We start from the raw sequence: 13,924 nt of genomic DNA on the forward strand, positions 1-13,924 counted from the left end.
TTGCAATTTTTCTCCATTTAAATAATAACTTGCGCTTTGATTTTTTTGCCTTATACTTTCCAACATTATTCTCCATCTGCCAAATTTTTGCCCACTCACTTAGCCTGTCTATGTCCTTTTGTAGGTCTTTTGTGTCCTCCTCACACATTGCTTTTCCTCCCATCTTTGTATCGTCAGCAAACTTGGCTACGTGACACTCGGTCCCTTCATCCAAGTTGTTAATATAGATTGTAAATAGTTGGGGTCCCAGCACTGATCTCTATGGCATCCCACTAGTTACTGGTTGCCAACCCGAGAATGAAACATTTATCCCAACACTCTGTTTTCTGTTAGTTAACCAATCCTCTATCCATGCTAATATATTACCCCCGACCCAGTGAACTTTTATCTTGTGCAGTAATCTTTTATGTGGGACCTTGTCAAATGCCTTCTGGAAGTCCAAATATACCACATTCACTGGTTCCCCTTTATCCACCCTGTTCGTTACATCCTCAAAGAACTCCATCAATTTGTTAAGCATGACTTTCCCTTCATAAATCCATGCTGACTCTGCCTGACCGAATTTTGCTCGTCCAAATGTCCTGCTACTGCTTCTTTAATAATGGACTCCAACATTTTCCCAACCACAGATGTTAGGCTAACTGGTCTATAGTTTCCTGCTTTTTGTCTGCCTCCTTTTTTAAGTAGGGGCATTACAGTTGCAGTTTGCCAATCTGCTGGGACCTCCCCAGAATCCCCAGAATCCAGGGAATTTTGGTAAATTACAACCAATGCATCCACAATCCTTGCCGCTACTTCTCTTAAGACCCTAGGATGCAAGCCATCAGGTCCAGGAGATTTATACGCCTTTAGTCCCATTATCTTACTGAGTACCACCTCCTTAGTGATTGTGATTGTGGTTAAGTTCCGCCTATTGCCCCTTGACTATTGTTAGTGTCCTCTACCGTAAAGACTGATACAAAATATTTGTTCAGAGTTTCTGCCATCTCCATGTTCCCCATTACTAATTCCCCGGTCTCGTCCTCTAAGGGACCAACATTTACTTTAGCCACTCTTTTCCTTTTTATATACCTATAGAAACTCTTGCTATCTGTTTTTATATTTCATGCTAGTTTACTTTCATAGTCTATCTTCCCTTTCTTAATCATTTTTTTAGTCATTCTTTGCTGGCTTTTAAAAGCTTCCCAGTCTTTGTCCTCCCACTAGTTTTGGCCACTTTGTATGCCCTTGTTTTTATTTGGATGCCATCCTTTATTTCTTTAGTTACAGCGTTTCCTCCTGACTGGAATATATTTTTCTTGAGAGCTATGAAATATCTCCTTAAATGTACACCACTGTTCATCAACTGTTCTACACTTTAATCTATTTTCCCAGTCCTCAACTCCACCTTCCCACTCTACCCCCACATCCCTTAATTCCCCTAGTTCCCAAATATTTATTGACCTTTGTCTTGAATATATTCAATGACTGATCATCCATGGCTCTTTAGGGTGGAGAATTTCAAAGATTCACAGCACTTCGAGTGAAGACATTTCTCTTCGTCTCAGTCCTAAATGGCCCACCGACCCTTTATTCTGAGACTGTGACCCCTGGTTCTAGACTCCCCAGCTAGGGGAAACATATTCTCAGTATTAATCCTGTCAAGACCCTTAAGAATTTTATGGGCTGGATTTTAGGCTTTTCTGTTTTCGGGGCAAAAACAGAGGCGGGGCGGAAAAGTTATCGACCGGGGATAGTTTGTGCTTTAGTGTGTAAGTTTGGGCATATGGGCCCTGCATCAGGGGGCGCAATGCTAAGGGAGGCGTTGTACACCTCTCGTGGAATAAGGATGGAAAACTCCCAAGCTAAAGAGCCGGGCCATGTGTGCTCCGAGAGAGGCCCGAGGGCAGGGGGGAAACCATTAAAAAAATCCACAAAAACATTCACAAAACATTGCCCACACCACCGCAACACAAATTGCTAAAAATATTAAAAGAACGAACACTCGCCCTTCCCTTTGGAGTATTTACCTTCCTCACCGCCGCTGGCTATGCTGGACTGCACTGATTTCCCAGGCGGTCATTGCGGGCGGATTGGGCGTCGCGATCATGGGCGTTGCACACCCGGCGCAGCTCTTCCTGGCGTTGCTGCTCAGCGCCACCACAAAACCCGACCGGAGGATCGCGACGGGATGCAGGAGACCTCAGCGCCGCCCTTCCCTCTGCTCTGGGGCGAAACCCCGAGTGCAATGGACAGGAAAATCCAGCCCAGAATGTTTCAATTAGACCGTCTCCCATTCTTCTAAACTCTAGGAAATACAGGCTACTCAATCATTTCTCATTAGGCAATCCCCTCATAAGAACATAAGAATTAGGAGCAGGAGTAGGTCATTTGGCCCCTCGGGCCTACTCCGCCATTCAATAAGATCATGGCTGATCTGATCTTGGCTTCAACTCCACTTCCCTGCCCACTCCCCATAACCCTTTATTCCCTTATCGTTCAAAATCTGTCTATCTCCATCTTAAATATATTCAATGTCCCAGCCTCCACAGCTCTCTGGGGCAGAGAATTCCACAGATTTACAACCCTCTGAGAGAAGAAATTCCCCCTCATCTCAGTTTTAAATGGACGGCCCCTTATTCTGAGATTATGTTCCCTAGTTTTAGTTTCCCCTATGAGTGGAAATATCCTCTCTGCATCCACCTTGTCGAGCCCTCTCATTATCTTATATGTTTTGATATAAGATTGGCTTACCCCTTATCCTTAGACTGTGACCCCTGGTTCTGGACTTCCCCAACATTGAGAACATTCTTCCTGCATCTAACCTGTCTGAACCCGTCAGAATTTTAAACGTTTCTTTGAGGTCCCCTCTCATTCTTCTGAACTCCAGTGAATACAAGCCCAGTTGATCCAGTCTTTCTTGATAGGTCAGTCCCACCATCCCGGGAATCAGTCTGGTGAACCTTCGCTGTACTCCCTCAATAGCAAGAATGTCCTTCCTCAAGTTAGGAGACCAAAACTGTACACAATACTCCAGGTGTGGCCTCACCAAGGCCCTGTACAATTGTAGCAACACCTCCCTGCTCCTGTACTCAAATCCCCTCGCTATGAAGGCCAACATGATATTTGCTTTCTTAACTGCCTGCTGTACCTGCATGCCAACCTTCAATGACTGATGTACCATGACACCCAGGTCTCTTTGCACCTCCCCTTTTCCAAATCTGTCACCATTCAGATAATAGTCTGTCTCTCTGTTTTTACCACCAAAGTGGATAACCTCACATTTATCCACATTATACTTCATCCGCCATGCATTTGCCCACTCACCTAACCTATCCAAGTCACTCTGCAGCCTCATAGCATCCTCCTCGCAGCTCACACTGCCACCCAACTTAGTGTCATCCGCAAATTTGGAGATACTACATTTAATCCCCTCGTCTAAATCATTAATGTACAGTGTAAACAGCTGGGGCCCCAGCACAGAACCTTGCGGTACCCCACTAGTCACTGCCTGCCATTCTGAAAAGTACCCATTTACTCCTACTCTTTGTTTCCTGTCTGCCAACCAGTTCTCAATCCACGTCAGCACACTCCCCCCAATCCCATGTGCTTTAACTTTGCACATTAATTTCTTGTGTGGGACCTTGTCGAAAGTCTTCTGAAAGTCCAAATATACCACATCAACTGGTTCTCCCTTGTCCACTCTACTGGAAACATCCTCAAAAAATTCCAGAAGATTTGTCAAGCATGATTTCCCTTTCACAAATCCATGCTGACTTGGACCTATCATGTCACCTCTTTCCAAATGCGCTGCTATGACATCCTTAATAATTGATTCCATCATTTTACCCACTACTGAGGTCAGGCTGAACCGGTCTATAATTCCCTGTTTTCTCTCTCCCTCTTTTTTAAAAAGTGGGGTTACATGGCTACCCTCCACTCGATAGGAACTGATCCAGAGTCAATGGAATGTTGGAAAATGACTGTCAATGCATCCGCTATTTCCAAGGCCACCTCCTTACGTACTCTGGGATGCAGTCCATCAGGCCCTGGGGATTTATCGGCCTTCAATCCCATCAATTTCCCCAACACAATTTCCCGACTAATAAAGATTTCCCTCAGTTCCTCCTCCTTACTAGACCCTCTGACCCCTTTTATATTAGGTCTACAATTGAATAAATATCTAAATCAGAGGAAGATACAAGGCTATGCGGAAAGACCGAGTGTAGTGGGATTGCATGAGCAAAGACCTGACACAGATAGTGTGGGCCGAATGGCCTCCTTCTGTGCTTTAAACCTCTACTGGCTCTTGGAGCACGGTAATACTTTCTACACTCAAATAATTTTTCTTCCAGACGATACTGTGAGAGGAATATCCATAGTATATTGAGAACGTAAGAACATAATAACATAAGAATTAGGAACAGGAGTAGGCCATCTAGCCCCTCGAGCCTGCTCCGCCATTTAACAAGATCATGGCTGATCTGGCCATGGACTCAGCTCCACTTACCCACCTGCTCCCCATAACCCTTAATTCCCTTATTGGTTAAAAATCTATCTATTTGTGACTTGAATACATTCAATGAGCCAGCCTCAACTGCTTCCTTGGGCAGAGAATTCCACAGATTCACAATCCTCTGGGAGAAGAAATTCCTTCTCAACTCGGTTTTAAATTGGCTCCCCCGTATTTTGAGGCTGTGCCCCCTAGTTCTAGTCTCCCCGACCAGTGGAAACAACCTCTCTGCCTCTATCTTGTCTATCCCTTTCATTATTTTAAATGTTTCGATAAGATCACCCCTCATCCTTCTGAACTCCAACGAGTAAAGACACAGTCTACTCAATCTATCATCATAAGGTAACCCCCTCATCTCCAGAATCAGCCTAGTGAATCGTCTCTGTACCCCCTCCAAAGCTAGTATATCCTTCCTTAAGTAAGGTGACCAAAACTGCACGCACTACTCCAGGTGCAGCCTCACCAATACCCTATACAGTTGCAGAAGGACCGCCCTGCTTTTGTACTCCATCCCTCTCGCAATGAAGGCCAACATTCCATTCGCCTTCCTGATTACCTGCTGCACCTGCAAACTAACTTTTTGGGATTCTGAAATAGCTCAGTTGGGAGAGCGTTAGACTGAAGATCTAAAGGTCCCTGGTTCAATCCCGGGTTTCGGCAATATCTGGTGATTTTGGCAGAGGCCGCTTGGCCTAATGGTTAAGGCGTCTGACTTCGATTATAAGCACGAAGTTATCAGAAGATTTCGGCTTCGAATCCTGCCTCGGTCAATTAGCTGGCTGCCAGAAATTTTCCAAAAAGAGTTTCATGCACAAGGACCCCCAGGTCCCTCTGCACTGCAGCATGTTGTAATTTCTCCCCATTCAAATAATATTCCCTTTTACTGTTTTTTTCCCAAGGTGGATGACCTCACACTTTCCGACATTGTATCTGCCAAACCTTAGCCCATTCGCTTAACCTATCTAAATCTCTTTGCAGCCTTTCTGTGTCCTCTACACAACCCACTTTCCACTAATCTTTGTGCCATCTGCAAATTTTGTTACACTACACTCTGTCCCCTCTTCCAGGTCATCTATGTATATTGTAAACAGTTGTGGTTCCAGCACCGATCTCTGTGGCACACCACTAACCACCGATTTCCAACCCGAAAAGGACCCATTTATCCCGACTCTCTGCTTTCTGTTCGCCAGCCAATTCTCTATCCATGCTAATACATTTCCTCTGACTCCGCTTACCTCTATCTTCTGCGGTAACCTTTTGTGTGGCACCTTATCGAATGCCTTTTGAAAATCTAAATACACCACATCCATCGGTATACCTCTATCCACCATGCTCGTTATATCCTCAAAGAATTCCAGTAAATTAGTTAAACATGATTTCCCCTTCATGAATCCATGCTGCGTCTGCTTGATTGCACTATTCCTATCTAGATGTCTCGCTATTTCTTCCTTAATGATAGTTTCAAGCATTTTCCCCACTGCAGATGTTAAACTAACCAGCCTATAGTTACCTGCCTTTTGTCTGCCCCCTTTTTTAAACAGGGGCGTTACATTAGCTGCTTTCCAATCCGCTGGTACCTCCCCAGAGTCCAGAGAATTTTGGTAGATTATAACGAATGCATCTGCTATAACTTCTGCCATCTCTTTTAATACCCTGGGATGCATTTCATTAGGACCAGGGGACTTGTCTAACTTGAGTCCCATTAGCCTGTCCAGCACTACCCCCCTAGTGATAGTGATTGTCTCAAGGTCCTCCCCTCCCACATTCCTGTGACCAGCAATTTTTGGCATGGTTTTTGTGTCTTCCACTGTGAAGACCGAAGCAAAATAATTGTTTAAGGTCTCAGCCATTTCCACATTTCCCATTATTAAATCCCTCTTCTCATCTTCTAAGGGACCAACATTTACTTTAGTCACTCTTTTCCGTTTTATATATCTGTAAAAGCTTTTACTATCCGTTTTTATGTTTTGCGCAAGTTTACCTTCGTAATCTATCTTTCCTTTCTTTATTGCTTTCTTAGTCATTCTTTGCTGTCGTTTAAAATTTTCCCACTCTTCTATTTTCCCACGAACCTTGACCACCTTATATGCATTGGTTTTTAATTTGATACTCTCCTTTATTTCTTGGTTATCCACGGCTGGTTATCCCTTCTCTTATCGCTCTTTTTCACTGGAATATATTTTTGTTGAGCACTATGAAAGAACTCCTTAAAAGTCCTCCACTGTTCCTCAATTGTGCCACCATTTAGTCTGTGTTTGCAGTCTACTTTAGCCAACTCTGCCCTCATCCCACTGTAGTCCCCTTTGTTTAAGCATAGTACGCTCGTTTGAGACACTACTTCCTCATCCTCAATCTGTATTACAAATTCAACCATACTGTGATCACTCATTCCGAGAGGATCTTTTACTAGGAGATCGTTTATTATTCCTGTCTCATTACACAGGACCAGATCTAAGATAGCTTGCTCCCTTGTAGGTTCTGTAACATACTGTTCTAAGAAACAATCCCGTATGCATTCTATGAATTCCTCCTCCAGGCTACCCCGTGCGATTTGATTTGACCAATCGATATGTAGGTTAAAATCCCCCATGATTACTGCCGTTCCTTTTTCACATGCCTCCATTATTTCCTTGATTATTGCCCGCCCCACCGTGAAGTTATTATTTGGGGGCCTATAAACTACACCCACCAGTGACTTTTTCCCCTTACTATCTCTAATCTCCACCCACAATGATTCAACATTTTGTTCATTAGAGCCAATATCGTCTCTCACAACTGCCCTGATATCATCCTTTATTAACAGAGCTACCCCACCTCCTTTCCCTTCTTGTCTATCTTTCCGAATCGTCAGATACCCCTGTATGTTTAATCCCCAGTCTTGGCCACCCTGCAACCACGTTTCTGTAATGGACACCAAATCATACCCATTTGTAATGATTTGTGCCGTCAACTCATTTACTTTGTTTCGAATGCTGCGTGCGTTTAGGTAGAGTGTTTTAATACTAGTTTTTAAATCATGATTTTTAGTTTTGACCCCTCCTGCAGCCCCTTTATATTCAGTGGCCCTTTTTGTTTTTTGCCTTGGGTTTCTCTGCCCTCCACTTTTACTCATCTCCTTTCTGTCTTTTGCTTTTGTCTCCTTTTTGTTTCCCTCTGTCTCCCTGCATTGTTCTCATCCGCCTGCCATATTAGTTTAACTCCTCCCCAACAGCACAAGCAAACACTCCCCCTAGGACATTGGTTCCGGTCCTGCCTAGGTGCAGTCCGGTTTGTACTGGTCCCACCTCCCCCAGAACCGGTTCCAATGCCCCAGGAATTTGAATCCCTCCCTGCTGCACCACTGCTCAAGCCACGTATTCATCTGAGCTATCCTGCGATTCCTACTCTGACTAGCACGTGGCACTGGTAGCAATCCTGAGATTACTACTTTTGAGGTCCTACGTTTTAATTTTGCTCCTAGTTCCTTAAATTCGTCTCGTCGGACCTCATCCCTTTTCTTACCTATATCGTTGAACAGCTATTTACTTGTGCTTTTGCTGACGCAGAAAGCCCAATCTTTGTACAAAAGTAAAATAACTAGATTGAACTCAGAAGAAATTATTTTCGTTGCTTGAACTCTTCCGCAATGCTCATTAACCGTGAACATGCGCCTTCCGTTCAGATCTAGAGAACAACAAAGGGATCACAACTCATTTAACTAATACAATTCAACCATGTGTCCCTTGTTAAAGGGAGCACAACTACGAGAACCTACAAGCTAACCAAAATTGTTTAAGAAAACCTAAAAAATCAAACCAAAATGTGGTTGCCGGGGGTGATGATGCACTCCAGTCCCTCCGATGCCGACCGGTTGCGGAAGGCCTCGAGCGTACCAGTGGACATCTCGTGCTCCATCTCCAGGGACACCCAGGCACCTACATAGCCATGAAAGAGAGGCAGGCAGTCGGGCTGAATGATCCCCTCGACCACCCGCTACCTGGAGCTGTTAATGGCCACCTTGGCCAGGCCCAGGAGCAGTCCCACGAGGAGACCCTCCGACCTGCCTGCTCCCCTCCGCACCGGGTGTCAAAGGGATCACATTAGGTGTTACTTGCTTGATTAAAAGGAGCATCTGCTGGATGCATTAGATGGATAATCAGTTCTTCACTGACCCAGAAAGGTACTTGTGAAACTCACCCCACAAACAGTACGTTGCACCAGAGTATAATCCACTTAGTTTCAGGTCTACTATTGCAAGAATAAGGCAAAAGTTGTCTGGGTTTGCTATCAAATCTGGCCATGAAACAGTCTACAGTAATATTTGATTGCTACCGACTGCAACTCACTAACTTTTTGATACTGAATCCTTCTTCATAGCGTGAAAGTTTCAGGCCCCACTGACAGGTAAATTATTTTGGCTATCTCCAAAAACAGAATTTGCCAGAGTATAGGCTATTTATTATGTGAAGAAAGAAAGACTTGGATTTATATAGCGCCTTTCACGACCACCGGATGTCTCAAAGTGCTTTACAGCCAATGAAGTACTTTTGGAGTGTGGTCACTGTTGCAATGTAAAACTCTCGAATAATAACATGTTAATAACAGAACATTTATTTCCTATGACAATTCCCTGATAGTATGTTTATTTTACCTTCCATTTTATTTACAGTACACTACATCAAAAGTGGGGAAAGGAATGCTTCAATGATTCTGCCATTTAATGAAGGAAATACTCATGATATTGTGATTGAATCATCATGCATAATAATTGAACAGTGTTTTCCCCAAAGAAGAAATTCTGTTGAGAGAAATCCTACCCTAACACTTTAGAGGACAGTTTGTAAAATATTAAGCCCGTAATTTCAGAGCAATTTACCTTCACAACTTCAGGATCCTTGGGTTCCCTAATTATGTTATCTGATTGAAGATTTTCATTACCCAGGTGGATTACATGGATAGGTTGTGAGAACCTAGGGGTGTGCAGCGAGATAATTAGCAGGCCCATCATAAATCCACAGGCAAGTCCTAGGCAGAGGCCAGAGAAGAACGATGGCAATGGGAATACAAAATAGCTGTAGGCGAGAGTGGCAAAACACATTAGAGTTTTACTTGGCACTTTTGGAGAAAGCGGTAGTGGAGTCAACATTCTACTGGAGCAGGAGAACATTGGTTCTTGTCTGCACAAGGTGCTGTCTTCACTGGGCTCAGCCTCTACAACCTGTAGCACATCCCCATACGAACAGATCTCGTACCTTGTGCTGTTATTGTCCCCATAGCCCTGCGTAAAGGACAGACATGGCTTCTTCGGCTTTCCTTTTGCATGTTTTCCAGGAGATGTCTCTGTATTGGACGGCCTATCGCTCTCTCTCTTTTCTGCTTTAAGTATCTCCATTCTGAACTTCTCAAGCCCAGACCTTATGTTCTTACCGCCTGTATCGTTGCTACAGCCGTCAGTCCCAGGGACGCAGAAGGAATCCGTGCCACAGGCATTTGATTGCGATGCTCTGGATTTGGGGCTTCCACTACTTTCGTCTCCAATCATCTTGCTGAGCATATTCAGTGGTTCTTGCATAGCCTCGGAGAACTTTCTTTTTGTGTCTTCCAGTTTGGCTTCTACTTCAGGAACTTTGAAGAAACTAATTTTGCTCTCCGCGGGTGAAAGCAGAGGCGACGGTGGAGCGGTTTTTGAATCTCCATTTCTTCCCTTGGGCTGTGTTAACTGGCGCCAAAGGTACAGGTTTAGCTTGGAGTCTGATTTTGACTGCGTGACTTCTGGCTCATGGCGTGAGATTTCAGTGGAAATCGACTTAACCAGGTTTAGCAAGGGCTTTGGTCTCAGGGAAGATGTATCTCTGGATTCGATTTCGGTGGACAGAGATTTAACTAGGCTAATCAGAGTCGTTGATTCTGAACAACTACAGGAGTGTGCTGAAGATAGCACAGGAGAAGATACTGTTGGGAAAAAGAATTCACCTAAAAATCCGGAAACGGAAGGGGAGGAAGGCAGGGACGAAGGTGGCAAGGGTAGGTTTAAGCATTCCTCAGATTGGGGAACATCCCTCTCTGATATTCCTTCTTTATCCACTGCCGCAGTTACTCCATCATCCTCCCTAGCCATCGAAAAGGCCAGTTCATTTTCTTCTAAACTCTCCCAGCCCTCACTGTTTGCTGGAGAAGTTAAGTGGATGACTATACCTTTACCCCGAGAGACAATAGGCTGCTGTTCATGCAGCTTTTCCTGTACTTTGGGTGCTGGTGGCGAGCAGGAAGGGTCTGTCAGCACTTCCTCATCCTGTTCCTCGTTTCTGAAATCTGCCATCATGTAGATTGATCGGTGTTTCTGCAAAAGAAAATGCGACGGTGATTATAATCACTCACTTTAATCTGCAGAATCTGTTCTTCTGCAGTAAGGCTTTTGTGCACATGCCTACATAGTGATTAATATCCCATGGTGTCGTGTGGTGAATTCTCAAAATGCAGTTGTTAATTCAGCAGTTTTGTTTCAGAGGCTTCAATATCAAGGCTGTACCTTGGAATTTATGGAAAGCAATATTATTGTAAAGATTGTGGTGGGGTTGCACTCAATTATCAATCTCAAAATAGACTCATTTGAAATTTCTGCAGTGCGTGATTTACGCATTGAATAATCTAGGTAATGAAAGTTTAATTTCTTTGTCACTGCTCCTAATTCACCCTCAGTCTCTACGGTCAGCCGAAGAAACATTGAAAAAGAGAGGTGAATGTTCACATCCCCCCTGAAACGCTGGAGTCTTAACTCCAGGACTTTATTTAAATGCAGCTGATCCACTTCTCACCTGGAAGGTGTAGGAAGAGGTCCCAGAGCAGCCAGGAGGGAAAGATCAGGCATCCTTTCATCGTCCGCTGGCTTGCCGGTTAGTGGTGGGTAGGGGGTTTCGAAAGGGTCTTCTGGGAGGCGGGCAGACGGGGCGGGAGAGTGGGGGGGCAGGTCCGGGGCAGCGGAGGCTGCGACTTTCCTTGTGGGGCCTGGTGGAGCACTTCTGCTCCTTCAACTATTTTAAGTAGCAGCTTTAAATCAAGTGTCCCCTTTTGGCACTGGAACCCACAAATTTCCAAATAAAACTTTAACGGAAACTTAGATCAAATTAAAATTTGGTTGCCGGGGGTGATGATGCACTTCAGTCCCTCCGGCACCCACCTCTTGCGGAAGGCCGCGAGCGTACCGGTGGACACCGCGTGCTCCATCTCCAGGGACATCCTGGCTCGGATGTAACTGTGGAAGAGAGGCAGGCAGTCGGGCTGAACGACCCCCTCGACTGCCCACTGCCTGGACCTGCTAATGGCCACCTTGGCCGTGCTCTGCTTTTTCAGGCCTGATTAAAGGTAAGTTTTATGCTTGCGTGAAGGACTTCTTTGTCCTTCCCACCAGATGCTGACTGGCTTGGTAGAAAAGCCGTGGCTGTTTGCCCCCCCTCAAGCTCCAGTTAAAATGCCATCAGGATCCTATTGTCGGAGGAGGACCCCGATTAGTGTTTATGCAGAAAGCTCCCGCCTGAGTCAGACGGAGGCCTCATCTGCCACCAAAACCAGCCACGCCAGAATCGGAGATCAGTGGAACAGAGCGCGAAATGGAGCCACCCCATTTTAACTGCTCACCTGTTCCATTCCTGCTGTGTGAGGACAGTTAAAATTCCCTAACCTCTCAAGCTTATGCAACTGAGCCTATTTTGCAAAACTACCTGGTAATGCTGTAAAAGAAAGACATTTATTAGGCTGCAATGCCTGCTTTTTCCATGCATTGTTTTTTGATCCGAGCACGGGTTCGCTGAATGGCCAAATTTAGGTGTTCCTATTTTTAAGGAATGACGATCCGGAAAATGGCGATATTTTGAAAGCACCATTCTTAAATTTTGGGGAATTTTGTGCAGTTTATTTTAAGAACAAAAGAGCAGTTTTAATGTGAAAAAAATCACATTAAAATGTGCATTGGGCTAGCTAATTTCTGCCCGATAGAATGCTGAAGTTCTCTTAGCTGTCCCAGGTCAAGAGGTGGCCCTTACCTAGATAAGAAAGCTGGTTGCTAGGAAACCCACATATCCAACATGAGAAACCGCTCTTGCTTGTAGGACTTGATGGCCATAAAATGACTAATGCTTTGGTAATGTAATCTTGCGCATTCCTCAGAGGTACATACTGTGTCTCCGGCCACAACATCAGCAGTCAGCTAGAGAGTTAGAATGATGGGGAAATTTACAACTAGAAGATAAGAACAGGGGTGTGTGCGTGCAGCCTCAGGTAGCCAAATAGTACAAAGATAGAGCTTGTTCCCTCCCTAAAGTTAGAGCGTTCTCAGGACAGGTCGGACATCCATAGCCAAATGGGCAGCCTAGAGAGTCGGAACTGATCACTCTGCAGTCTAGGAACTTGCATGTAATTTTCTTGCTTCTCATTTAATAGCATAGTTGTATAAATAATACTGTTATTACTCAACATACATTAAAATTTGTTGTTTGAAACCACTCAGGCCAGAATCACACAGAAGTTATTGTTGCAGGACTAACAACCCTTTGTTGCCATAGTAACCACGGTAGAATTTAGCGGCTTTCCGGAAGGTAGAACCAAGCAGTGGTTCAATCTTTTTGAACTAAGGTGGTGTCGATAGAATGTACCACAAGCCAAATTTGGCATCAGAAATAAAAACCATAGAAACCAACCAAATAAAGAAAGACTTGCATTTATATAGCACCTTTCACAACCTCAAGACGTCCCAAAGTGATTTACAGCCAATGGAGAACTTTTGAATGCAGTCACTGTTGTAATGTAGGAAACGCGGCAGCCCAATTTACACCCAGCAAGATCCCACAAACTGCAGTATAATAATGACCAGATAATCTGTTTCAGTGGTGTTGGTTAAGGGATAAATATTAACCAGGACACTGGGGAGAACTCCCCTGCTCTTCTTTGAATAGTGCCATGGAATATTTTACGTCCACCTGAGAGGACAGACGGGGCCACGGTTTAACGTCTCATCTGAAAGTCAGCACCTCCGACAGTGCAGCATTCCCTCAGCACTGCACTGGAGTGTCTGCCTAGATTTTATGCTCAAGTCTCTGGAGTGGAACTTGAACCCACAACCCTCTGACTCCGAGACATAGGAGCTATCCACTGAGTCACGGCTGTTGCTCAGTCAATTATCCAACTAATTATCCAATAAAAATCCCAATCAATTATTCCCACAGGAAAATTTGGATAATGAAAATGTTCCACCTGTCACTTTTGAAAAGGAAACAGTGTAAAGGAAATCACGCCCGGCAACCAAATTTTAATTTGATTTTACGTTTTAAAGTTAATTTGTTTTAATTGCCGGTGCTTTTAGTGTCCCCTTCCCTTTTATAGGGGGCACTGGGGAAAAATTGTGATTTTAGTGCTCAAAAAAAAAAACAGTGTAAAGGAAGTATACTGAAACAAATCACC

General features: G+C 44.4%; 1 protein-coding gene and 1 non-coding gene across 2 annotated transcripts in view; one reads left to right on the forward strand and one right to left on the reverse strand.

The window, feature by feature from the left end:
• The window catches only part of tex2l (testis expressed 2, like), a 126,499-nt gene that overhangs the window by 87,869 nt on the left and 24,706 nt on the right, over window positions 1-13,924 (reverse strand). The window contains exon 2 of the mRNA XM_070899986.1: window positions 9,348-10,811. Within this exon, the coding sequence (XP_070756087.1) occupies window positions 9,348-10,793 (1,446 nt within the window). The 5' untranslated portion in view covers window positions 10,794-10,811. The remainder of the gene's footprint in view (window positions 1-9,347; window positions 10,812-13,924) is intronic.
• trnaf-gaa (transfer RNA phenylalanine (anticodon GAA)) lies at window positions 5,080-5,152 on the forward strand. The gene has a single exon. It is a non-coding gene; the product is annotated as a tRNA-Phe (tRNA).

Source organism: Pristiophorus japonicus, chromosome 15 (assembly GCF_044704955.1).
Source record: "Pristiophorus japonicus isolate sPriJap1 chromosome 15, sPriJap1.hap1, whole genome shotgun sequence".
Classification (NCBI taxonomy): domain Eukaryota; kingdom Metazoa; phylum Chordata; class Chondrichthyes; family Pristiophoridae; genus Pristiophorus; species Pristiophorus japonicus.